At 39.7% G+C, this 27883-nt stretch overlaps 1 protein-coding gene across 1 annotated transcript in view; it reads left to right on the forward strand.

Moving 5' to 3' along the window:
* LOC122814922 (leukotriene A-4 hydrolase-like) overlaps positions 1-27883 on the forward strand; it is a 334501-nt gene that overhangs the window by 77512 nt on the left and 229106 nt on the right. The window contains exons 4-5 of the mRNA XM_044087186.1: positions 16344-16412; positions 19859-19963. Coding sequence (XP_043943121.1) covers positions 16344-16412; positions 19859-19963 — 174 coding nt within the window. The remainder of the gene's footprint in view (positions 1-16343; positions 16413-19858; positions 19964-27883) is intronic.

Below are 27883 nucleotides of genomic sequence, written 5' to 3' on the forward strand. Positions count from 1 at the left end.
CACTATTTACTTGGGTCCCCAGGTCCCTTATTACGTCTTCTGTATTTAGAGGGCTACCACCTATATGGTAGTTTGTGGGTACTATGATTTTTCCAAAGGGGATGACTATGCACATTTTGGTATTTAGCTTGAGGCCATGGTTTTGACACCAGGTATCTGTCTCAGTGAGACCCTTTTGGAGGATGTCTGTGTCAGCCGGAGAGTCAATTATAGCCTCTGGTTTGCAGTCGTCTGCGAACTTGGTCAGCCATAGTCTTCCTGTGCTTGTTTGTACCTCTGAGAAGTATATGCTGAACAGGTGGGGTCCTAGGACTGAGCCCTGAGGAACGCCAGTTGTAACTGGTTTAGAGTCAGATCTAGCTCCTGCAACTCTTACCATGTGGGTTCTGTCTGTGAGCCATTTGGCAATCCATCTCGGGATGTAGGGGTTTATGTTCAGGCTGGTGAGATTGTCTATAATACATGAATGGGGAATGGTGTCAAAGGCCTTTGCGAGGTCTAGGTAGGCTGTTTGGACCACTTTTCCCTTGTCTATAGCCTTGGAAACTGTCTCAAAAAAGTCCACCAGGTTTAGAAGGCATGATCTGCCCTTAACAAAGCCGAACTGGCTAGGGTCCAGTGTTTGGAGGTTCTCAGTGTCTCTGTTAATGAGATCCATGATGATACGCTCCATAGCCTTACAGACAAAGCTAGTCAGGCTTACAGGGCGATAGTTCCCGTGGTCTGGTGTGGCTCCACCTTTGTGGAGTGGAATAACCATTGCTGTGCACCACTCTATGGGCATGTAGCCTGTGAAGAGGCTGAGTTTGAACAGTGTGTTTAGGTGGGGGGTTAGTTCATCTTTGAGCATGTGCAGGACGCAGCCTGGGACACCGTCCGGTCCCATTGATGCTATGTTTTTGGCTTTGAAGAGGGCTGTTTTAACCTGTCTGTGATTTCAGGGGCACTGCATTCTTCTGGTATGGTTATGGGCCCATTTGGGGGTGAGAGGGGGGTGAAGTTTGCACTGAGCCTGTCTGCCAGTATGTTGGCGATATCGGTCAGTTCAGTGTATTTTGTGCCATTCTGCACCAATTCTGAGCAGATCTGAGAATTGCCACTTAGATTCTTGACATAGCTAAAGAATGCCTCTGAGCAGATCTGAGAATTGCCACTTAGATTCTTGACATAGCTAAAGAGTGCTTTGGGTTATCTTTGAAGTCCTTGGCAATTTTTCTTTTGAAGCTAGCCTTGGATGTTTTTATGAGGGATCATAGTTTCTTGCTGATACTGATCAGGGATGTCTTCCCTTCTTGGGATTTTTACTCTTTTCTATACTAGTTTCCTCCTTCTATTGTATAGCTTGTTTATGGCAGGGGTCCACCAGACCAGTTTCCTTTTTGGTTTTGCTTGGGATAGCATGATCCATGCATTCTTCTAGGTGCCCATAGAGTGCATTTGTAAAGGATTTTGCAGCTTGGACAGCATTATCCTTTAGCATGGGGGCTTTGAAACTTTCCACCTCGGTCTTAAGTAATGTGAAGTTTGCTTTTGAAAAGTTTTTCATGGTGGTTTCTTTGACCGGGGAATGGGGTGGAATGTGGATACCCAGAGTGATTAGTTTATGGTCAGATTTAACCAGCGAGGGGTTGACCTCCGGTGTGGAACACTGATTGCCCATGTTGGTGATGACCAGGTCCAATATGTTTTCACCTCTGGTGGGGGCGATGACCACTTGATCCAGTGCATTAGAGTTTATAAATTCTAGGAAATGTTGGGCAAGGGAGTTAGTACTTGAGTAGTTCTCCCAGTTAATGTTTGGGTAATTGAAATCACCCAATATCCGGGTGTTTGGTAGGACCTTTATGTTTCCCAGTGTTTCCAGTAATGCGGAATGGGAGTCCTGGGACATGGTGGGTGATCTGTAGCAAGCTACAATTTGGATTGCAGTTTTGCCCATTGTTAGTTGCAAGAGGATGATCTCTGAAGCATTGTGCTGTGCCACTAACCTGGAGGTGTGGGTATCCTTGATGAATATGGATACGCCCCTGCCTTTTGTATTTAGGCCTGGGTTTTGAGGCTGAAATGTATGGTATGAGTTGTAGCCTGGCAGTGCTGGGGTGCTCTCTGGAGCCTTAAACCAGGTTTCTGTTACTGCACATATATTGATTTTCTCCAAACTGAGGAGTGCCTTGAGTGCGTGCATTTTGAGGTGACTCTATAGTCAGGCACACCGATGTTCCACTCACCAGGCTAAACAAGGAGAAAGTTACTGTCAGCTGCCTGTCAGGTGCCAGGATCTGCCACATAATGCACTCACTCAGGTCACTCCACAACAAGTACAAATATGACTCAGTCATTGTCCATGTTGGTCTGAATGACCTGAGACATACCTCCCTGGACTACATGAAAAGAGACATGGAGGAGCTGTCCGATCTTGTAACCCAGGCAGGTATGACCTTAGCCTTGAGTAACATCCTGCCATCACCCAGAATGATACCACAGTACAAGGACAAAATGATTGACTTCAACAATTGGCTAAGCTTCTGGTGTCATTCTAAGGGGATCCAGTATCTGTCTGCCTGGGATGACATGATCAACAAACCACAATGCTTTGCCAGAGATGGCTTGCACCTGTCGCCCTTGGAATTCCGGATACTGGCTGAGGCTCTTGCCACCCTCTATTGCCTTTTTTAGGCAAGGTTCAAATGACAAATTCACCATCATAACAGGTACAAGCAAGATAAATCTGAGGGTAATACTACTCAATGCTAGAAGTCTAAACCTCAAAATGCACTCACTCGAGGCACTCCTTAAAATGGAGAACATCAACATCTGTGCAGTGACAGAGACCTGGTTCAAGGCTCCAGACAGCACCCCTGCATTATCAGGCTATAAGTCACACCACACCTTTCGGCCACCTAACCTGGACCGAAACACTAAAGGCGTGTCCATATTCATTAAGGATATCCACACCTCCAGGCTAGTTGCTCAGCATAATGCATCTGAGATTATCAAAGTGCAACTAACTCTGGGCAAGACCGCAATCCAAATTGTAGATTGCTACAGATCCCCCACCATGCCCCAGGATTCCCACTCCTCATTTCTTGATACACTGGAAAATATTAGGGTACAACCTAACACCCTAATAATGGGCAATTTCAACTACCCCACCATTAACTAGGAAAACTACTCATGTACCAACTCTTGTGCTCAACATTTTCTAGAATTCATAAATTCCAATGCCTTGGATCAACTTATCCACACCCCCCACTGGGGGCAGCAACATCCTAGACCTGGTCATTACCAACATGGGCAACTGGTTTTCCTCACCAGAGGTCAATTCCTCGTTGGTCAGATCTGACCACAAGCTAATCACCTTAGATATCTACATCCTGCCCCCACCCCCCATTATGGAAACCATTGTAAAGAAATTCTCCAAAGCCAACTTCACGCTTCTTAAGACAGAAGTGGCAAACTTCACAATGCCCATGCTGACAGACAGTAGAGGTACAACTGCTGAATCCTACACAAATGCACTTTATAAGCACGTATACGAGTGCATGGATCATGCAATCCCTAACAAAACCAAGATACTATCCTCAAAAAAAACAGGAAGCCAATCTGGTGGTCCCCTGCCATAAACAAACTCTACAACAGAAGAAAGAAACTGTTGCAAAAAAAGAGTAAAATCCCATGATTGGAGGAACTCCCTGGTCAGCCTCAGTAAGAAGCTGAGATCCCTGATAAAATCCTCCAAAGCTAGTTACGAAAACAAAATTGCCACTGATTCTAAAGACAACCACAAAGAATTCCATAGCTATGCCAAGAATCTCAATGTCAACACTCAAATCTGCTCTGAGTTACAGCACAATGGCACTAAATATACAGAACCAACTGATATTGCCAACATCCCGGCAGATAAGTTCAGTGCTAACTTTACCCCACTCTCATCCCGTAAAGGATCTATCTCTATACAGGAAGAATGCAAAGTTCATGTAATCATTGCTGCACAGGTAATAAACACACTCTCCAACACCAAGAACACAGCATCCATATGACCTGACATCCCAGGCTGCATTCTGCATGAACTACAGAACGAACTGGCACCCCACCTAAGTACTATGTTCAATCATAGCCTCACCTCATGATTTGTGCCCACTGAATGGTGCACATTGATGGTTATCCCACTCCAGAAAGGGGGAGCCACCACGGAACCCGGGAACTACCGCCCCATTAGCCTGATGAGCCTGGCCTGCAAGGCTATGGAACATATCATCATGGAACTTATAAACAATGATATTGGTAATCTCCAAACTCTGGACCCCATCCAGTTCGGGTTTGTAAACGGCAGATCATGTCTCCTAAACCTGATAGACTTCTTTGAAGTGGTCACCAAAGCCATAGATGAGGGTAAGGTGGTTCACACAGCCTATCTAGATCTCGCCAAGGCTTTTGACACCATCTCCCACTCTGGAATTATAGATAAACTCACTAAACTAGGTATAAATCCCTATGTCACAAGATGGATTGTCACCTGGCTCACTGACAGAACCCACACTGTAAAAGTAGCAGACTTCAAATCCAACTTCAGACAGTGACAAATGGAGTGCCACAGGGTTCAATCCTGGGTTCTCTCCTGTTTGGTATCTACTTCTCTGAAGTACAGGCTAACACATAAGGTCTTTGGCTAATGAAGTTCGCAGATGACTGCAAACTAGAAGCCATAATCAAAACTCCTAACGATGTGAACATCCAACAAAAGGGTCTCACTGAGACAGATGCCTGGTGTCAAAGCCATGGCCTCAAGTTCAATGCCAAAAAGTGCATTGTCATTCCTTTTGGTAAAAACTCTGTATCCATGAACTACCAAATAGGCAGTAGTCTACTTAACACCGAAAGTGTTATAAGAGACCTTGGGACATAGGTGGACAGTAATCTCTCCTTTGATAATCACATTGCCACAGTAGTCAGGAAATCCTTCTATGGGTCTATATTATATTATCGAATGCTTAAAAAAGTGAACGATGAATAATCAAACCCATGTAAGCGAAAGCTTACAAAAGCGATTGTTTTCCAAGAGAAAAAAATCGCTGTTCCAAAAAAAAGAAAAAAAAATTGAAATAATACATAACGTGGGCACAACCCCCCTACTTAAATATACCAACTCCGAGATCGCACTAGAGTGCCAAAAACGTCAAAGTAAAGTTAGCGGCAAAGCAAATTCTTTCCCTGAGAAAGAATTAGTTTAAAAGTTGCTTTGTTATTTTGCATTTTCATTGTTTTAAGTTCAACCAAGACGCATTCGATATTATGCGTCTTCGGTCATCTGATAGAAACCCTCCTTCTATGTGGCACACCTCATCACAAAAGGTTTCTCATCCAGGAAAAAAGAGGTAATTGTTCCCCTCTACTCGTCACTCATTAGACCCATTATCGAGTACAACGCCCCTTTTGGTATGTACCTCACAAGACATCTACAACTGGAAAGGCCGCAGAAATACCTCACAAAGAGGATTACCAGCCTCAATCAGATGCCCTACACAGACCATCTCAAAAAACTCCAACTTTACTCCGTCATATATCACCTACTCAGTGGCAATCTCTGCCTAACATACAAAACTATGTCAAACCCAGAGCTGTTGGACATGCTCCACTTAAAGAAATCTCAATCCCTCATAGCTACATGCTCTAGGGAGATAAACCTTGTCACCACAATAAACAGAACATGCTGGAGGGATAGATTCCTGTCCCAGAGACTTCCCATACTCTGGAACAAACTACCTATCTATATCAAACAAAGCTCCTCATTAGCACTCTTCAAGAAAAATCTTGATGATTGGATGGGAGATAGGAAATTCAACCCGGGGATCATTTCTGTGGCTCTGCTTGACAGGGGCACAGGAAAATACCTTTGGCTAGGCTTATATAGGCCCTAGGGCCAATAGCCTAGTACCTATCTATGAACCTATGAAGAAGTCAAACTAATTCATATGGAAAACAAAATGCAAGTGGAGACTACATACTGAGATAGAGCTAATGTACACTGGGACCATATCTCTCAACTGTCCAGATTTTGACAGAATGTCCCGAGAATTGCATCATATTTTTGGTCTGTTAATTATGATATTTGTGGTTTTCTGTCAAATCACTGAAGACTGACGTCACTAAATAATGACACACGTTTGAGTTTCAGACTTCATATCCTTCAGAAAATGCAGGCTAACACAATCCTTGCTATTCTACAAACTAAGTTTATTAGAGTAATATTTAAAACATGTCCCTGTCTTTGGGCCTTTGTCTCCCCATTATTTTAGGCTTTGTCCAGAGTTCTTGCACTAAAAGATTGAGAGGTATGAATGGGACTTAAGCATAATTTTACCAGGAGTCTGAAAGTGCATAACCAATATGAAAAAACAGTAAGGAAAATTTAAGAATCCATGTGCAGAGTAGGGCAGCAGTACTGGTCAAGTACTCTATGACTGAAAACTTTGAAAATGTGACTAAAGGGACTTGTATATACAGCATGGAAGAAAGACAGGTGAGGGGCAGAAAAAAAAAACATTTAACTAGAACAGTGGAATTAGCATAGTCCAGGAGGGCAGCATTTCTCAGAGGAGGATGTAGCTAAAAACAAGGGGACAGAACTGGAAATTAGTGGAAAAAAGGCTAAGGGGAGATGTTATGAAATATTGTTTTATGGAAAGTGGATATGGAAGTATGAACATTCATCCCATGGTAGTTATGTTACTACAAATAAAATGGAATTTAAGGATACATGGAACAAGCATTAAACAACACAAGAGTGATGTAGGGAGAGCAAACAACTTGCTAACAAGCATTTTCAACATTTCCATTAATTAAAAATGGTCAGATTGGGTGGCCCAGTTGGTCCTTGCCTGCTGACAACTTCTGCAGGTCCATCGAGTTCTTGATGCTCACTTCTAAACCCACTCTGAATGTTATTAAACTGGAGGACATTATCTCCATGCTGCCTTCTGTCATCTGGATAGTTCTAGAACTCCACAATGCAGACCTCCAGCATGTCTTCCATCTCATTTCAAGGGATGGCTGTAACAGCAAGCATCTTGTAGTGATCTGACTCCATGATGTATTGCCTTGTGTTTTCTCTCTCTCTTTCTGTCTTGCTCTGTACTAAACTTTGTATCCTCTCAGTAACATAGCAGGGACAACAGCACATCTGTTTACATTTCTGAAGGCTTGCACATTGCTCTTTTCTGAAACCTCTCCTTAATTAGGACTTTGACTTTCTCAATGATTTATTTAATGTCCTCACTGATTTACCCACTAGAGACTCCTTTATCAGATATGGCTCAGAAAAGGGGGTGACTGTAGGAAATTGTGGCAACAGTTGCTAAAGCATACCCATCTATCAGCTAATGGGTGTGTGTTGGGGTGGGGTGCAGAACTTACTGAGGACAAGTTATTATTACAATGTTCTTAAATGAAAGTACTAGTAAAAATCATCAGCATGTCATAAAATATTTGCCGAGCAGCTAAAACATCTATTAGACTGGGAAGTAATTGATTTTGGCATGCATTGTGCTCAGTAATTTTTCTTAAGCATACAAGTGTTTTAAAAATTTACTAAGTAATAATCCATATGTTGTAATAAGTGCAACATTCATATTCTCTCTTAATTGTTACCTTTAACTACTAGGATAACAGATTTCAGCTATAGTGATAAAAATCAGCTAGTGTGGCATACATTTGCAGGATCTACTGTGCACTTTGTATCCTTCATTGATGCACTGATAACACGTTTCATTCTATGTAGTGAATGTAGTCTGACAGCACAGGCAGAACTGCTTACAAGGCAGCTGTATCATTTAATAAGCATGCTCTGCAGCCTTACATTATCTTGTTCTGGAAAGGCAAGGTTCAAGGTTTCAAGCTATTATACACATGTACTAATGTATTAATTGCAAACAAGGTGATATAATGTGATTATACAGCAAGCATGATACGATGTCACAATACAGCAGAGTCAGCCTTGTGTTAAATTTTTAGTATGGGAACGTATAGCATGTTACAAAGTAATATATAAAACAGATGTTCTTTAGTATAGGCAACCTACTAAATCTGTCTATTAAATTTGATATGGAAATTTTATTTACTCTTAAAGCTTAGAGGAGAAAACTGAAATGTTTAAAGATTAAACATTATTTTGTTTACTTTTTTGATTTTTTTTGTAAGATTTTTCTGTAGGTGTTTTTATTTAATTTATTAATGCTGACTTGTTTGGGGTCATAAAGCAGCAAATGGAAACACAGGGAATCAAACTCAATAGTTAGAAGTTGAAGCTGTTCCTTAACCCTTTGCACTAAGAAGCCAGACTAAACATAGTGGGCATATTATGTACTTCAAAGGGGGAGGGAGGAGACAGTTACCATGTAAAATCATGGAGACAAACTGCTGTTACTAACGTTGCTACACAGAATGGACTTTATGGGTCACAGGCATAAGGAATGGGAAACTTCTTTTAAGAAATCTATAGTTAAGTTATGTATTAAACAATTAGTAAAAACAAGTGTGTTTTGAACATCTAATTGTTTTTCAGTAATTAATAAATCTTAATGAATGTTACATGACATAACACTGGCCTTTTAAATCTGTCATAAACCACAATATAAATCGGGTTATATACGTTTTCTAAGTTTTGATTTCCATGTAACTTAATTAGTTGGAAAACTCAGTGGGTTTGAGGGTATTTACTTCATAACTAGCTGTTACACTTGCCAGTCCAGCAGCACTATTAGCACTAATAGTCAATAAAAACATATTACACTTCCTGCATGATGTAGTAATTGGTCAGTTGCAAGGTCTATGTCTTCTTTAACTCAAATATCTTTTTTTTCACCCAGAAGTCCCACAAAAAATTACCTGTGGATAGTTCAGTCTCTACATCAATGTATTCTTTAGTTTTAGAGAGTGGTAACTTTTTGCTTCAGAATGATAGACCACAGGTAACTGGGATTTGTACCTCCCCAATTGTCCAGAATTTTGTGGAATGTCCAGATTCTCACCTTATATTTTTGGTCTGTTCCTTGTGAAGTGTGTGGCTTTATGGCAAATCACTGATGACTGCATTTATCGACTGACAGGCATTTGAGTTTCAGACTTCATATCCTTCAGAAAGTGTACAGTAATTTAAAACCTGTTATTCTAACAACTTACTAAGTTTATAAGAGTACATTATAAAATCTGTGCCTATTTTGTGCCTTTGCCTCTCATTACTTTTTGACTTTGTCCCTGATTCTTGCTCTAAGAATTTGAGAGATATGCTGGTATTCTAAAGAAGAGATATAACTTTATAAGTGACAAGAGATATAACTCTATAAGTGACAAGAGATATAACTCTATAAGTGACAAGAGATATAATTCTATAACTGACAAGAGATATAACTCTATAAGTGACAAGAGATATAACTCTATAAGTGACAAGAGATATAACTCTATAAGTGACAAGAGATATAACTCTATAAGTGACAAGAGATATAACTATAAGTGACAAGAGATATAACTCTATAACTGACAAGATATATGACTCTATAAGTGACAAGAGATATAACTCTATAACTGACAAGAGATATAACTCTATAACTGACAAGAGATATAACTCTATAACTGACGTGTTTACATGATCTCAATGAAAATGAGCTACCAAAACTCAGTTTAGTAACTACACTACATCAAAACATCATTGCGCTGCATGAAATACTGTCAAAGATATGAAACTGTCTGGGAGAGCAGGGTAGTGATTTAGTGCTGTGTAAACAAAATGATAATAACGTGCAGCCTTAGAGTGTTGCAGGAGAGAGTCTTGCAAGAATAATACACAACAATGAGATATGAAAACTTTAGGGAGGAGTCCCCAAGATTAATGCATAACACCAATGAGATATGAAAACTTTAGGGAAGAATCCCCAAGAATAAAAATTACACCAATGAGATATGAAAACTTTAGGAAAGAGTCCCCAAGAATAATAAATTACACCAATGAGATATGAAAACTTTAAGGAAGAGTCCCCAAGAATAATACATAATACCAATGAGATATGAAAACTTTAGGAAAGAGTCCCCAAGAATAATGCATAACACCAATGAGATATGAAAACTTTAGGGAAGAGTCCCCAAGAATAATACATTACACCATGAGATATGAAAACTTTAGGGAAGAGTATGAGATATGAAAACTTTAGGGAAGAGTTCCCAAGAATAATACATAACAGCAATGAGATATGAAAACTTTAAGGAAGAGTACGCAAGAATAATATATAACACCAATGAGATATGAAAACATTAGGGAAGAGTCCCCAAGAATAATACATTACACCAATGAGATGACTAATTAAAAAAGAGTAAAGGAAATAACACCAATGAGATATGAAAACATTAGGGAAGAGTCCCCAAGAATAATACATAACACCAATGAGATATAAAAACTTTAGCGAAGAGTCCCCAAGAATAATACATAACACCAATGAGATATGAAAACTTTAGGGAAGAGTCCGCAAGAATAATACATTACACCAATGAGATATAAAAACTTTAGGTAAGAGTCCCCAAGAATAATGCATTACACCAATGAGATATAAAAACTTTAGGGAAGAGTCCCCAAGAATAATACATAACACCAATGAGATATGAAAACTTTAGGGAAGAGTACGCAAGAATAATATATAACACCAATGAGATATGAAAACTTTAGGGAAGAGTCCCCAAGAATAATACATTACACCAATGAGATATGAAAACTTTAGGGAAGAGTCCCCAAAAATAATACATAACACCAATGAGATATAAAAACTTTTGGGAAGAGTCCCCAAGAATAATGCATAACACCAATGAGATATGAAGACTTTAGGGAAGAGTCCCCAAGAATAATACATAACACCAATGAGATATGAAAACTTTAGGGAAGAGGAAAGATTTTTCTTTACCATGAGATTTACTTGAATTTAACAATACCCATCTTTCTGAAATATATAATTTGAGCACTGTTTACTAAATTGATGCATCAGGAAAGTCCCCACTTACTGTTCTAAAGCTTACAATAGTATCATCCAAATGATGTTAACATTCACACTAACACAATACAGCACAAATGTAAATGCAACATTTTTGCAAAAAGGAAAGCCACCTCCCTTTGTACCCCCACATGGGGGTGAGTTGCCTTCACACATCCTGGCTTATACAGATAGGAACTCTGAGATTGGAAAAACTTGGGAAGGAGGGAATGCTAGCAATTTTATCTTCTTAGTGTGTTTGTGACCTCAGAGTTAAGTGTGTGGGACACAGCAGAGCTGTCAGGGGGCTTGCCCTGTGTAAAAACTGTTAACTATATATTACTTAGGTCTGTACATGATCAGAGATATTGTATGTTTACTATGCTCTATTTTACCACGCATGAATGAGTAAACACTTCAATAAATAGCTTATAAAATTACCTTCAGTGAGTTGCATATCTCTTAACTGTCCAGATTTTCAGAAACTGTCCAGATTTTTGCATCATATATTTGGTCTATTCCTCATAAAATTTGTAATTTTCTGACAAATCAGTGAGAACTGAAGTCACTAAATAATGGCATATATTTGTGTTTTAGGTTTTATATCCTTCAATAAATACACGCTAATACAAAAACTGTTATTCTAGTGACTTTCTAAGTTTATAAGAGCAATATTTAAAGTCTATTCCTATTTTAGGGCCTTTATCCTGCCCATTATTTTAAGCTTTGTCCAGATTTACAGTGCTAAGAGGCTGAGAGGTATGCCGAGTTGGAATTCAGTAGGTTCAGTCAGACCCTCTCCATTTATGTTTCGTCTCAGAGGTGATATATTATTAGTTCATGATATGTGTGGCATGTGGTTCTGGGACTCTACAAAAATTAGATTTCTGGAATGTTGACATAGTTTTGCACTGTTGCTTTTGATTAGCCAATCTAAGTGCAGTTTCAGGTACTGCAGCTTTTAGTAATTGCCTTGTGTGAGAGTGTATACTTGCAAGGACAGTCTTCATTCAGATGCTGGTTCGTATCACCAATTAAACCATTATGTCAATGAGGGCATCTATAAGGCTTTTTTTTTTTTTTTTTGATAAATAGTGTCCATGCAATAAACGTGCAGTTCATTGAAAAACAATTAACATTTAATCCTGCTTTTATCTGATTTGCTGAAACAGAAGGCTAGGCTATACACAGTTCTGAATTACTTTGAAAATGAGTGAAAACCTGAAAAATATTTAACTTTTTGATAAACCGTTTTCAGCAAATATTTTTGCAGCTAGGTCATTGTCGTCCAATCTTCAGGGACCACTGATGTTGAACTGAATATGATGACCTACCAACACTTTATTCTCACCCTCGGTATATATCAAGAGTGCAGAGTCCATGGGTGAGTAGGATAGTCAGAGTAAACGGGTGAGTAGGGTAGTGGGAAGAACTGTTTGGCCAAGGCTGACAAAAGAAAAATATCAGTCTGGCAGCTGTTATTAATGATGGGTATCAAGTTTAATGTCATACTGTGTCAGGCAACAAATATCTTTTATTTATCATCAGGAGCCAGAAGACCATCTGTGCAAATAGTAAGTCTGCATTTCCTTTAGAAATTCATCACAAAACCTGATGCTCTTGAGTTGTACCAGTACTAGTTACTGATGAGTTTTTAATAACTTCTACGTGACATGTCAGCAGATCCTCCTGTGCCTGCAATATCAGCTGATATAAATGTTTCAAGTTACACTTCCTTCCTTCCTGTAGCTCTACAAGCCTGCCCTAAGATTTCTGCTGTATGCTGCATCTTTTTTTCATCTATCCACAACGATGAACACTGTCTTGTTTTAGCATCTGCAGCTGCTTTAGTCCATCAGTACTAAAATCTATCTTATAGACTTTGGAGTTCTCCATTTCATGTCCCTCTTCTGAGCTCACTGGTATCATTTCCAGTAAGTTTCTCGCCTCACTACTGTCAGTTTTACTGATGTTTTGATCCTTCACTTCAGTCTTGACTTTACACAGCCTGGAATGACACACCCTTACACAAACAGGGCCATGCTTCAGAAATACCACACATCCAACCTGGCCAAGAATGACTTTGGTTCATTTTTACTCTGCAAAGGCAGTTATTTTGTAGTGCACCTTATTACACATTTCAAACCTTTCATTTGTGCTACTAAGGTGTTTCTGTAGTGCCCTCCAATTTCTGTTCTAATCTCAGCAAAACTCCTTGATGCATACGATGCTGAAATATGTTTTCTCATTGCCACTGTTCTTGTGGCCCCTTCTAGATTAGGCAATTTATCAATCAGAACAGAAGGGTGATATGGGTTCTGAGTAAATACATGCCGATAAGGACTGTCACATCCACTACAGACTTGTATATTAACATTACTTTGTTAATGTCTAATTGCATCTTTCGAGGAGCTGAGTGCTCCTAAAACTATACCCTATTATGATTATCGATTCAGTATTGAAGTTCGCTGCCATATTACTGAATATTTTCTGAGGTAGACAGTCCTTGCTTATACAACAATGAATACATTTCTATACAATTTCTGAAAGCTGCTTTGTGTTCACAATGCTTTTAGCATTGAAACCTGTGAATTGACTGATGATATGAAAGCATGAACTGATGTGTTCAGTCTTGTGTAAGGCAACAGCAACTGTTTTTGTACTCAGAGAGCAGAGGCATGCCAACAATAGACCCAGCTTTATGTCTGCTATATTTCAGGCAAAACTCACAATTGTAAACAATTTGTTTCACTCATGGCTTTTGTTCTCTGTACTCAGAACCATATCTTTCCCAAACTGAAGCCTCCCTCAACACAAAATTTAGGAGAAAAATGGTTCTTCTGAAAAATTCACTCATAACCATAGCAAGCTGCTTGCTACAAATGTAACAAGCAGTTTACTACTATTACATTACCAGTCACAAAGCATTTCAGCTCTTCTGACATGCCCATAAATGCATTATCAGCATTCATTTCTGAATAAAGGTACTGCAGTCCCATAATATCAACACCTGCCAATCACAACCCCTAACACCTTGCATCAGGTGAGGCTGCCCCTTTCGCCCTAGCTACACCTCTGCCAGTTACTGCAGTCTGTCCACAGATACATGCCCAAATTGAAGATACAATTCCTTTAAACTTTCTGCTCCTGCTCCGTGGTCAAGTTCTCTGAAATGTGAGGACCTCGTTCTCACAATGGCTTTCCTTAAAATCTTTATCTATAATGTTGGCACAATAATACCCAGAGATGGTGAATTCTAGGGTCACTGGTTGTTTAAGCATCACTGCTTTGTCATTTTCCATGTTCAGGACTGCTCCTGCCTTTTTATGGACATCATACTTAGCAATAAAGGTGTTTTAACTGGAATTATTTCTATTTCAATATCACACTTGACTTGTACTATTTTGCTAGCATTTTCACTCTCCATCTCCAAACCTGAGTCTTGCTACTGGGTGTACATGTTTTCAATATATTTTCCATCTCGTTTTTACTCACTTTACTAATCCTGAAGTATCAATCACAGCTGACACTTGAGACATTCTACAGCAAAAATTGTGCATCTAAAACTGGCTCTGGCTAATGACATTATGTTGCATTTTTCTGTATTGTCACATATTTTTTTCTCCATTATTTTCACTTGTTCATCTCGGTTTGAACAGCCCAGTCAGTTATGGGAGCTCTGACACGCTACATATTTGGATCTCTTACCAATCTTAGGTAGTATATCCGTGCTTGATAACTGCTCTCTCATTGAGCTCTTTTGTCTGCATAGTTGACATTGCATTTCTGCTCCATGAAATATGCTGCGTCCTGGTTTGTAGTAATGCTCATTGCAGAGCCTGATGAGTTTTCTCAGAAAATATGCTTTAAGTCTGACTTCACTGAAGTTAAAGGAAGTTCAGTATGTGTTTTTAATGCTAACTGACTATTTTTTAAATTGAAGCATGCAGTACTTAGCTTTAAAACACTGGGGGCACCATACCATATTTGCACATCCATCTGGACCCTCTCTTAACATATAAACTGCTTCTTGGTAGGCACTCTCACACTGGTTCTCTCAGAAGAACCTTCTCAACCCTCACTTCTAACTAAATCCTTTATTAGAAGGATTATTCCTAAAATATGTTAGAAATAATTTAAAACACAGAAGCATCCAATAGAAAACTTCCTATCAGCTGGTTAAACATATTGCAGACGTACTACCATCTAGGTCATATAAACTGCCCTCTCAGGTAATCCAGTCAAAATTGGTGTCTGCCGCATAAATCTGATTTTTCTGCTGTCTCAGTAACATGTCTGTACCTTACCAAGGTGGACAGACATATCTTCAACTTTATTCAGAGCCTCTGTTGAAACCCCAAGTGCAATGAGTTTTGCTCTCCCAGTAAGCAACAGTGCAACATCTGTAAGGGCATGCTTTTAGTTCTCCAGCTCAGTAAACCAAGTCCAAATCCTAGCCTTCTTTTTCCCTTTTTCATTGGGCTTATTTTCATCAAACATAGGTGGGATTCTGTATTGTAAACTAGCATGTTACCAGTGAAAAGGTCAAACAACCTAAATGAGTTCTCAAGGCATGAGGAATACATTCTTTTGAACATCCAAGATGCACAGGCAACGCCACACAGGTACACACATACACCACACACCCACAAATGTGTGTACACACACACACACACACACACACACACACACACACACACACACACACACACACACACACACACACACACACACACACACACACACACACACAGCAGCAGCAGTAAAAGCAAATACTCCTGAAAATCTGTCATAAACTTGATGTTCTAGTAATGTTCTCCCAAAAATAAATGTAAAAGCCCCAAAGTGAGTAACTGTAGGCTTAAAAGTTAATAAAACTGCTATGGTTTGCCCTTACTCTGACTCACACATGGTATGGTCTGCTAATGTAACAAAGGAGTGGAGAACAGCTAGAAATATGTAAACTGCCATTTGTTCTAATGTGGTGATGATGAAGGAATGAGGATATTACCTAGCTACTGCTCTGAAATACATATCCAGTGATGATGAGGGGTTAATCTTTTAAGGGGAAAATCTTTTACAGGCCATTGATACTTTTGTTTTATAAGAGGATTTTTTTTTCAGTTTTTGTATTAATACATAAATAGTTTCTTTAGTATGTTTACTGTGGAACTGGTAAGTATCTGTACACTGCACAGCCACAAAAGATTGTACCATCTGTTCTACTGAGACTGTGTGCTCTGAACTAACTTGTGAACAGCTGCAGTTCATATGACACTGAGCAGTACAGCTGTAGATGAGGTTTAATTAATTCTGGGCTCTTCTGTGTTACAGTTCATCCACTGCAGAAGCATAACACCCTGCCAAGATACCCCTGCAGTGAAACAGACATATTATGCCCAGGTATGTATACATCTGACTTGCATATTGTTAAAAATGAAATAAATACAGTATATAAGACTTTTTTTTGCAGCTGTTTTTTTCTCCAACATAGCTGTTTATTAGCTGCGTGCAGTGCTTCTCCTTCATCTCTCTCTCTCTCTCTCTCTCTCTCTACCTGTTCCTCCTGTCTCCCTCAGATTTACTCCGACTTAGGGTTGGGGCCAGCAAAAAGATTAAGGTTCATGGGACAGCATCACAGAGCTGTTGTGGGAGCACCAGGATAAGTCATCTGATGTAGGCTTCACACTAGCACCCACCCACCCATCCACCCAGCCCTGACAGTGTCTTCACAACTAACTGAACTCACATCATCTAGGTGTGAAAACAGTTTTTATTTACATGAATAAGGTATTGAATTGTAAGAGCTGGCACTGGATAAATACACCCTCCACACACACACACACACACACACACACACACACACACACACACACACACACACACACACACACACACACACACACACACACACACATTATGATTATTGTATTTTTTTGTTGTACAATTCAAAAAGCATATGATACTGCCGCTTTAAAACATGGCCCTAGTAACATTTTTTTTCAAAGCTGTATTTTCCTTCTGATCCAAAAATTATTTAGCAATACATTCTCCATAAAGCTTAGAGCTCACTTTAAATATACTTTTACATTTGTGAAATTTTAAAATCATTGCTGTCTCCACAGCCGAAACATCAGACATATTAGGACCCTAATATCTTTCCCCATCATTGCTTATAGTACAATGGTAAATTTTGGAGGATATTGCAATTTAGTGCTGTTTATTGTTGTTTACTAGGAATATAGATGCATATTTTGTCCTATCTTTTTTTCCTTTTCTGGTACATCATACTGAAGGCCATTAACAACTGCCAAGTCATATTATTATTCATGAACAGCATTTAGTGATGTCAGTTCCCACAGACAGTCAGTAGCCGTCAGTGATGTCATTCCCTGCAGGCATTCACTAGCCATCTGTGATGTCATTTCCCACAGTCAGTCACTAGCCATCTGTTTGGTATAGATGGCCCCAGAAACAGAAATAATGAAAAAAAAGTAGACTCCTTCATTGAAAGATAGGCAGGTGACTGCTTACTCTTCTTTTGGATGACCCTCTTGTAGATTGGTTAAAATTCAGAGCTGGTTTGTCTGCTTAATGATAAGACAGCTACTTTACCCCCTGCATTGCAGTGCTATACATTCAACCCACAACTGATTCTTAGGTTTAGAATTTAAAAACCCATGCATTTTCTGTTTGACATCACATTATAAAAAAGATTCATATTCAGCTATACAGACAAAATGAGAAATTTCAGACCATGTCTATACAATGAATCTCTTGCACTTAAAGGTACATATTATATTTACCTCAGTCGATCTCTAATCTTGTGCAGTACTGGTGTAGCTGTACTGATATATACCCTGACTCATAGGTGTATGTTGCAGGGTACGGCACTATGAGGCAGCCCACTGTGTTTAACTGTACATTTCGTAATCCAACATGCTTACTGCTTACTCTGTTTTTACCACACCATGCAACTTTTGGACTTTTAAAACACTGCGATCACCAATGGCCCATTCTAGAACCAATGATATCTGACAGCAACATTCAGCCAGTTTGTGGTTCGCCAATTCTCCAGTGTTAATTTAAGTGGCCTTTGCTATGCAGCAATACTTAATTACTTTGCAAAATTTAAACAAATTCCACTATCCACATAGAACTGAATTATATGAGCTTTGCCCATACACTATTCTTGTAAAAAGTGCTACTGTCTGCTGTCTGGAAATATTAACAAAATAAAGTATTTGTTAAAGTAGATATTTCCAAATTAGGGATAAAACATCTAGAAAATAAGTTGCTAAATCTATTTTCCAAGATACAAGACAACACCAAATGACATTAAAATTTGTGACCTGAGGAGTTATTGAACAGATGAAACATTTTAAAAACAAAGAGCTATGTTGTCAAATCTTGTTTTATTGGATAGAAGTGTATAGTAGAGACAACCACCGGCATTTAAGCAGGCTGAAAGTCCGAGCCAGAATGGTAATATACCAAAAAACTGAACAGAAAAAATGGCTCAAAAAACTTCCATTACTTCACAGATTTAATATATAAACTTCAGAAATGAAAACTGAAGTTTATATATTAAATCTCTGAAGTGCCTTGAAGTTTTGTGAGCCATTCTTTCTGTTGAGTTTTAAAGAAGTGTGGACACGGTGGAGTTTTTTTTTTCTTCTGGGAAAAGCCTTTGATTCTAGGGAATCTCTTATTTTTCTTGTTTGAAGTAGACAAAAGTGGCAAGATTCCATTAGCAAATAAAAAGTATGACAACTAGTTATGAATTATTAGTGTGATTAAATTAAATGTGATGGTTATGAAGGCACAAGACACTGCACCATTGATATGACTATTTAGCTATAAAATATTAGACACAAGTGAAAAAATATTTGTGAAAAAACCCTGACAATTTACATATTTTTCATTGATATAAAAATATCTTTATTCTAAACAAAAAATAGGATTTGTGGTCATGTGAAATACTCTGGAAGTTGCACTACCAACAATTTCATAACACAGTTTAGAGAAGGGGCCGCTAACACAAATACATTGTTTTCAGAAACAGAAAAGTGGCTTTATTCAGCCAGAGAACTATCAAAATGTTGATGCCACAGAATAAGTGTTTGTGGTCTCTCATACTTCGATCCTTTTAGAAAGTTTCAGACTCAGTAATGTGAGTCCCAAATTTGCAAAAATGTAAGTGTGATTTTAAGACATGTAATAGTGAAATTTGAAAGTTATTGCTATATATTTAAAGCTTTATTTACAGGAGGCAAGCCCCACTGCAACCCCACACCCCTGCTACTTATATCCACTAATTCTAAGATTGACAAAGACTGCAAGAAACAGCAGTTTTGTTGTCACTACACATTTCCCTGCAATCGCACTTAAATTCTCACATAAAACCGGAACACCACTTCATCAGCTTAATAAATCCTATAAAGTACAAAGGAGCGTTAAAGATTTTTCTCAAGTGTTAAAGTTATAATAAATAAATTTCTGGATAATTTAAGCTACTCTAAATGTTTGATTACTTATGACAGAAAATCAACTAAACTATTTTCATCCAGAAATCTGCCTCCGTTTCTTACATTTACTCTATCAGCTATTTTTGAAGTTATCCCTCATTGCTTGCAAAATATGAATTATATGAATTGTTATTGTGAATTGCATACCAAAGAACATTTCTATAGATGACATCAAATGTGAGACAAATAGAGGAAAAGATAGAAACTGGAGAGTAACTGCTGTGGACTAAATGTACCACAATGACAAAGGTATATGCTGAAACACTGTACGTAAGAGAATCCTTAATAAGTTATTGCCATTTGTCATTTCTTTCCTAACAGGTATCTGCTCCTAAGGAACTGATTGCAGTCATGAGTGCTATATGTGATGGTGATGAACCCGACTGCAAGGACAGCAAGCAGAGAATACTTCAATTTAGGCAAAAGGTAATACCAGTCTATCATAATATATAGCTGTACTAGAGCCAGTCTATCATAGTATATAGCTGTACTAGAGCCAGTCTGTCGTAGTAGATAGCTATATAAGCACCAGCCTATCATAGTATATAGCTGTACTAGAGACAGTCTATCATAGTATATAGCTGTACTAGAGCCAGTCTATGATAGTATATAGCTGTACTAGAGCCAGTCTATGATAGTATATAGCTGTACTAGAGCTAGTCTATCATAGTATATAGCTGTACTAGAGCCAGTCTGTCATAGTAGATAGCTATATAAGCACCAGCCTATCATAGTATATAGCTGTACTAGAGACAGTCTATCTTAGTATATAGCTGTACTAGAGCCAGTCTATCATAGTATATAGCTGTACTAGAGCCAGTCTATGATAGTATATAGCTGTACTAGAGCTAGTCTATCATAGTATATAGCTGTACTAGAGCCAGTCTGTCGTAGTAGATAGCTATATAAGCACCGGCCTATCATAGTATATAGCTGTACTAGAGACAGTCTATCATAGTATATAGCTGTACTAGAGCCAGTCTATCATAGTATATAGCTGTACTAGAGCCAGTCTATCATAGTATATAGCTGTACTAGAGACAGTCTATCATAGTATATAGCTGTACTAGAGGCAGTCTATTATAGTATATAGCTGGAGTAGCCTAGTACAGCCTAAGAGTCTGCATTGTACTGGAAACTGAAGAACAACATGTTGGTATAGTATATGCCATGGTATATTATGCTCATGTTAACTTCCTTGGTCAGATGTTTTACTTAACCATCTCTTTTTGTTATACTTTTGAATTGTTAGTGGCACTGTCGTTCAGAACATCTTAAAACAAAAAATAATCAAAAATGATTAAATTGGATCTAAATAGTAAAAAAATCATTTTGCTAAAATACACATTCATTAAAAACTAACAAAAACAATATAAATAGTTATGCATGCCATTTTCTGTGGAAAGCAAAGCACCAGCATATTCAATATATTGCCCATAACACTACACAGATCTTATAATCCTAAATGTAACTCACACACAGTAAATCTTACCCTAATTCTAATATTAGCCTAAATCCCTAACCACATCCCTAAATCTAACTCTAATGGTAAACCTAACAGCAACTACACCTAAATCAAATGCCTTGGATCTAACTTCAACACACGTGTCAGCTCTAATCCGAATTTCACTGATTGTATGAGTACTAAAATACTAAAGCAGCTACAGTCATCCAATGCATTTCATACAATATAGCATTAATGTAAATAGAAACATTATTCAATACATCATTTACACCAATAAAATTCATCTGAATGGGGCTTACCAAACTATCTTGTATGTTTTCATGAAATTGTGACTTTGCTATGTTCTGAATCTTTTTTTTCACGTTCCTCCTTTGGAAGGTGCAGAACTTCTCTTGCTTATCACTTCATTGTTTTGTTTACTGAAACATGGTATGTTTTTGTAGTCAGTGTTGCAGTACTGATTCTTTCATCTTCCTGCCACGCAGAAGCCTGCGACTGGCCTGATTTCCAGAGTATTTACATCATCCCTAGCTGATGGACATCTGAATAAATCTGGATGTCAGGGTAACCTTAAAGGTGTCTGTCAGAGCATTATTCAGTTATTTTTAGCTGTACAGTCTGATGCACGTCATGTGTGATCAGTGTGCTTAGAGTCCATTGGTTGGCTCATTTTTCAGACAACTTTCTTCTTCCTAATGTTCAAAAAAGTCAACAATTGCTTAAAGTGTGGGAAGCAAATCCCACAAAGATTTTCACTTGTTTTGTCTGTTCTGATTGGGGCCTCAGCACAATGTCTCTAACTGATCTGACTGTGCAAAATTCCTTGAGAAACACTAAAATGTAGGACCAAGGTACTAGCAGTCCATATGGAGTCTTCCTCTTTGGGTTCCTTGGTTCCTTGGTGGTGTTGCAATCCACTGCTACCACAGGTCCTCCATAGATTCCAGAGTCAGCTAGCATCATTCCAAAAAAAAAAACTAAAAGACAAAAATGCCAAGGACCCTGAATTACCAAAATATTCCAACTATAGGTCTTAAGTCGACTGACAAGCCAGGTGATGTTCTTTTACAGCCTTCTGATCCAGCAAGTCCTAGATATGAACCCTCTGGCATGACCCTTTGGGAGACTGCCATGGTTTCCAGCCTACCTACAAGTGCTACCATAGCACATACATCAATCTGGTCTGAGGTCACTCTGTAGGTGTCAGATTCCAATGTCCATACTGTGGGTCTGAAGTGATACTCCCTATCTTTCTCAACTAAAGAAGCTACAACTGATGTTCCAGTCAGATGACTGCATCCTCTGGTCATCCCCTTAAAACAGATACCCAAACTAAAGGGAACCACTTCTTTTTCTTCACAATCACCTCTGACCACTTCTTCTCAGACTGAAGCCCAAGCCCTCCTTAAAATAGCACAGGAGTTTCTGGCCTTCATGAAGTCTGGAGAGCCCTGTCTTTCTTCCATCTCTGAGTCTCTGAGACCCCCCCCCCCCATCTAAAAGGAGCAGGGAAGTAGCTTTTCAGGAAGAGGAAGATTCCTCCAGCTGTGAGGATGAGGAGGAATGGTCTTACTCTGGCCACTTGCTACCTCAAACTTACCCAGACTCACACTCAGATGATTCCCTCTCTTCTGCCCCACCCAAGGACCTATACATTGGGGATACCCTGCCTAGAATGAAGGAAGTTTCACTTGGGAAACTAAGCAATTCTTTCAGGCCCAGAACCATTGCAGGGAACTGCTAAGCTTGTCTCAATCCAGACCACTGTTAATTTCTTCTGTACACATTATATTGGATGATGTCTTTGAAAACATTGCTTTACACCCTGATTCTCTAACCCCTGTGCCTACAGAGCCAGACAGGTTTTACAGAGTGCTTGAATCTCACAAGCACCTTTACAAAACCCCTAAAGCTAACCCTTTCACAATCTTCACTGACTCTAAAAAAGTTGTACCTAAGGGGCCAACAAGATATCCCCTGCCTAATGATATGAAAAGTAGATTATTAGACAGATTTGGGAAGAGAGCTTGCACCTCTGTTACCCTGGCAATGAGACCTTTGAATTGCCAGAATACCTTGAATTCTAGTTAAGGTAAATTCTGTTGTAGACACGACCTTATCTACGGAAATCCAGGAGATTGCCAGAAAAGCTTTACAAGTCTCCAGACACTCCCAAAAATGTGGCTATGACACCTTAGCTGCTGATTGCAGAGCAGCTGTCACAGGTTCTGACATCAGCAGATGTGCATGACTCAGGACCCACCCCCTGTCAGATTACATCGAGGCTGAACTACTGGATGCTCCATTAGACAAAGAATTCATTCTTGAACTTCCACCTGTCTCTGACCCCAAGGTACAGTAAGAATTACCCTTCTAAACCTTGGTCTTTTCCACCTAGATAAGACTAGGGGACACCTCCTCATGGCAAAAGATCAAGACAGTCTAGGAGATGGCAACCAGAACAATCACAGAGAGCAGGGTGCTCCAAAGGACCCAACAGAAGAACAGCTGTGACTATGGTCTATCCTACCTGCCCTCACTTCCAAGCCTCCATCAGGAGGACTCTCCTTATTCCTAAACCAATAGAAATCCATCACTGGGGTCCAAACCAATAGAAATCCATCACTGGGGTCCAAACCAATAGAAATCCATCACTGGGGTCCAATAGGTCCACAGCATCATAGAGAAAGGGTACCATATCCAGGTCAGAGAAATACCACCCTTATTGGGCATTCCAAAGTCACCAAAAGAGCAAGAAAACCGCTTACCACCTATCCTCAGGGAGCTACTTCACCAAGGATCCATCTAGCCTGTCCTGCCAGGACAAGGGGAAAAGGCTTGTACTAAAGGATATTTCTGAGGGCACTTGAAAGCCCATCTTGGATCTCTCAAAGCTAAACAAGTTTCTGAACATCCCAAAGTTCAGAATGCTTACATTGCAAAAATTACCACCCATAATCTTCCAAGATTCCTTCATGATCACTCTTAACTTAAAAGATGCTTACCTCCATGTCCCCATAGCAGACAGTCACAGGAAGTACTTATGATTTGTAGCAAGAGGCTCTTACTTTCAGTTCTGTGCTCTACCATATGGGCTGTCCACTGCTCCCACAGTTTTCACAAAATGTCTAGCTCCTCTGATAGCACATTGCAGGACTCTAGAGGTTCATATTTGCCCCTTTTTAGATGACTGCCTCATTCAGGGAAGATCCATATCAGAGACTGTACATGTCTTACAGATCACCACAGACTGTTTTCAAAAGGTAGGTCTCACCTTATATCCTCAAAAATCCCAAATTATTCCTCAAAAAAAGTATCCTCTTCCTGGGAGACCTCATAAATTCAGTTCAACAGAAAGACTTCCTTCCTCAAGGCAAGATTGTTTTCTTGACAGACTGACTGACCAATTTGCTTCCAAAGCAGCTCATTGCTGCAGGAACATTTCTGAGGATACTGGGGTACATGGCATCCTGCATTCTTATGATCTCATTTGCAATGTCACACAGGAGGAAACTGCAATAGTTCCTGAAAAATGTTTGCGAGCAGCATTCCCAACCCCTAGAAACCCCACTGCTTCTCCTTCCATGCCTGGAAAAGGAACTCCTATGGTGGGAGAACACCATGCAAAGGAACCTGTGACAAATTTCACTTTACTAGAAGCAGACAAGACCATCACTACAGACAGTTCAGACATAGCTTGGGGAGCCCATTTAGGTTCCCTGAAAGTGCAGGGTATATGCTCCCCACAGCAGAGGAAGTTACATATAAATCAGAAGGAGTTTCTAGCAGTCTACCTGGTCATAAAAGCTTTTCAACAAAACTTAAGCCCAGGGACCCTGCAGATCTGGACAGGCAACAACATGGTGATGTGGTGCATTAACACACAAAAGGGAAATTTGTTTTACCCTTTGGCAGCCTTTCCAGGAAAATTTGGGTGCTGGCTCAAGAAATATGGTGACCCTCATATCACTTTATTTTCTTGGCTAGAGCAATAGCCTGGCAGATTCTCTAAGCAGGGACCTTCTAGATCCCAATGAATGAATGGTGTAGAGAGAGAGGTCTTCCTGGATCTAACCATACAGTGGGAGAGCCCTTCAATAGACCTGTTCACCTCTCACCACAACAAACAATTGCAGAAGTTCTGCTCCAGAAAACAACATATAGTAGAGTAGAAAATATATGCATTCTCCTTCACATGGACAAACTGGTTCTTGTATGCATTCTTGCCCTTACATCTGATCTCTAGGGTACTGATTAAAATGAAGCCAGACAGACCCAGTATGATCCTAGTGGCCACCAACTGGCTGAGACAACACTTGTTCTCCCTTCTCCTGACACTCAGTGAGGGTAGATTCTACACCTGACTGCAGGAAGTAAATTTCTTCAGCCAAGTCATGGGGTTTGTCTTCCACCCCCACCTAGCCACCCTCAGTTTAATTGCTTGGAGGACTGAGTTTTGACACCAAGAATCCTACCCAAAGGATGTGCTTTCTGTTCTAAGGCAAGCAAAGAACCCCAATGCCAGGAAAACATACTTGGCAAAATGGAAAAGATTTTCCATCTAGTGTCAGAGAGATAACACTAACCCTTCTCATGCAGAGAGCAACTCAGTCCTGCAGTACCTGTCAGGCCTCTTTAGACAAGGACTTCCTTATTCCAGCACTAAGGTACATGCATCTGCTATATCGGCTTGCCTGGACAGTGCTTCTCCAATCTTCTTCCACCCGCTCATGAAACTTTTTCTAAAATTGATGATTTACTTAAGACCACCCAGAAGAAACCTATTCCAATATGGGATCTAAATTATGTGTTACAAAACCTAACCCTGCCCCCCACCTTTGAACTTGCTGTCACTGTATCTCTAAAGATGCTCACCTGGAAGGCCACCCTTTCTTATAGCTGTTACATCAGCTAGGAAAGTTTCTGAAATACAAGCCCTCATGTTCAAAGAACCTTTCACTGTCTTCCACAGTGATAGGGTCACCCTCAAAGCAAATCCATCCTTTATGCCTAAGGTGGTACCTGAACTTACTTTAAACCAGGCTATCCACCTACCTAATAGAGCAGAGCAATTGTGGTGACATTCACAGGGGGCAAACAGGGCAAGTCTGTCTCTAAACAAACCATTTCAAAATGGATAGCTAACTGTATTAAGTTCTGTTGCTCACACCATGGAAATGATTTATCTGGGATTATTAAAGCCCTGTCCACCAGACATGGGGCTACTACCTGTGCTTTCCTCAAAGGAGTCCCCACTTAGACCATTCTGTAAGTAGCCACATGAAACTCAGTGCACACCTTTACAAAACACTATAACCCAGGCAATGTCTCCAGGGCTAGATCAAGTTTTGCTACTGCCATCCTGCAAAATCTTATTTCCAAAGGTCATACAGATGACCCACCACCCAACTTTTACCTTTTGGAGTCCTCCCAAGAATCAATACTGCAACACTGACTACAAAGAACATAGTACAGTTGTGCCACACATAAAATAACTGCAGATGTTTGAGTAGATCAATGTTACAGTGCATACTCCCACCCCTCTAAATGCTGACCACTTGTCTCCCCTTGCTAGGTGCAAAAGGTAGAAGTTTTTTCTGCAGATAGTCCTCTTATCTTCATCATCTCCTGTCTGCCTACTGTGTTTTTTCCTCCTCCTCACTCAAATTCAGACAACTGGGGAGGGTGTGCTGTCCTCAAGCATCAGATGACTTGTTCACTGCTTAGAAAGACCTGAAGATGGCACCAACAAACACCTTTCTTATACCTTGAAATCCAGACGTCGGTCTTCGGATGTCTGTCAGCTTGGGATAAAGGAAAGACACTGGAAATCACACCACTTAAGGGCTTCTGCATGGCAGGAAGTCCCAAGAATCAGTATTATAACACTGATATACTCAAACATCTACAATTATGGTAGGTGGGACACAACTGTACTTTATCATTTTTTCTTTTAAAGGTTTTAGTTCTGCATTGCTGAATTATCCTGCGCACTTTGGTTGCACCTAACTTTTTCATACTATGGATACAACATCTTACATTAAAGGATTTTTTTTTTCTTTTGCAGGGTCATGTATATGCTGACAATTCCACATTTACGTATTCTGCAGCATATACTAAATAAATTATAACAAAAGGCAGATCCCTATGCATCTTACAGCTTACACTAGGTTTAAGAGTGAATTGATTCATTAAAATTTGTTTTGCAAAATTTCTTATTTTCACTTATCTTTGCTTGCTCTACGCCTAACATTTTATTAATTGTGTTGCCTGCCTCTACTCCTGTGCTAACACGATATCCTATTAACATCCTTTCATTTCTCATCTCTTTTGCCTTTTCTGCTGAACATAAACTTTCAGTCAGTTTATTATCATAATTTTAAGGTTGCAGCTTTTTCCACCTCTGTCTTGGTTAACAACCCATTACATTAATGCCAGACACAGAACTGCATCCAGTCCCTGAGTCATGACTGCTAATTCCTGTAACTTATCACCTTGGGAGGTGATGGTTTGCTGGGATAGGAATGACCACTTCTTCTTCTTCTTTCGGCTTTTCCCGGTTAGGGGTTGCCTCAGCGGATCACTGTCCACTCATGATTGTCAGTGGAGTTTTATAGTGTCGAGCTGCCAGCCCGATGCCCAACCTTCCACAGAAGGCACACACACACTCACACTCATGCCTAGGGCCAATTTAGTGTGTCCAATCCACCTACAGCATGTCTTTGGGATGTGGGAGGAAACCGGAGCACCCGGAGAAAACCCACGCGACCACAGGGAGGACATGCAGACTCCACACGGAAGGCACCTCAGCCGAGGATCGAACAGGAGAATCTCTTGCTGTGAGGTGGCAACCCTAACCGCTGCACCACCGTGGCCACCCT

Source organism: Protopterus annectens, chromosome 11.part0, assembly GCF_019279795.1.
Source record: "Protopterus annectens isolate FY-2018-M chromosome 11.part0, PAN1.0, whole genome shotgun sequence".
In the NCBI taxonomy this organism is placed as follows: domain Eukaryota; kingdom Metazoa; phylum Chordata; order Ceratodontiformes; family Protopteridae; genus Protopterus; species Protopterus annectens.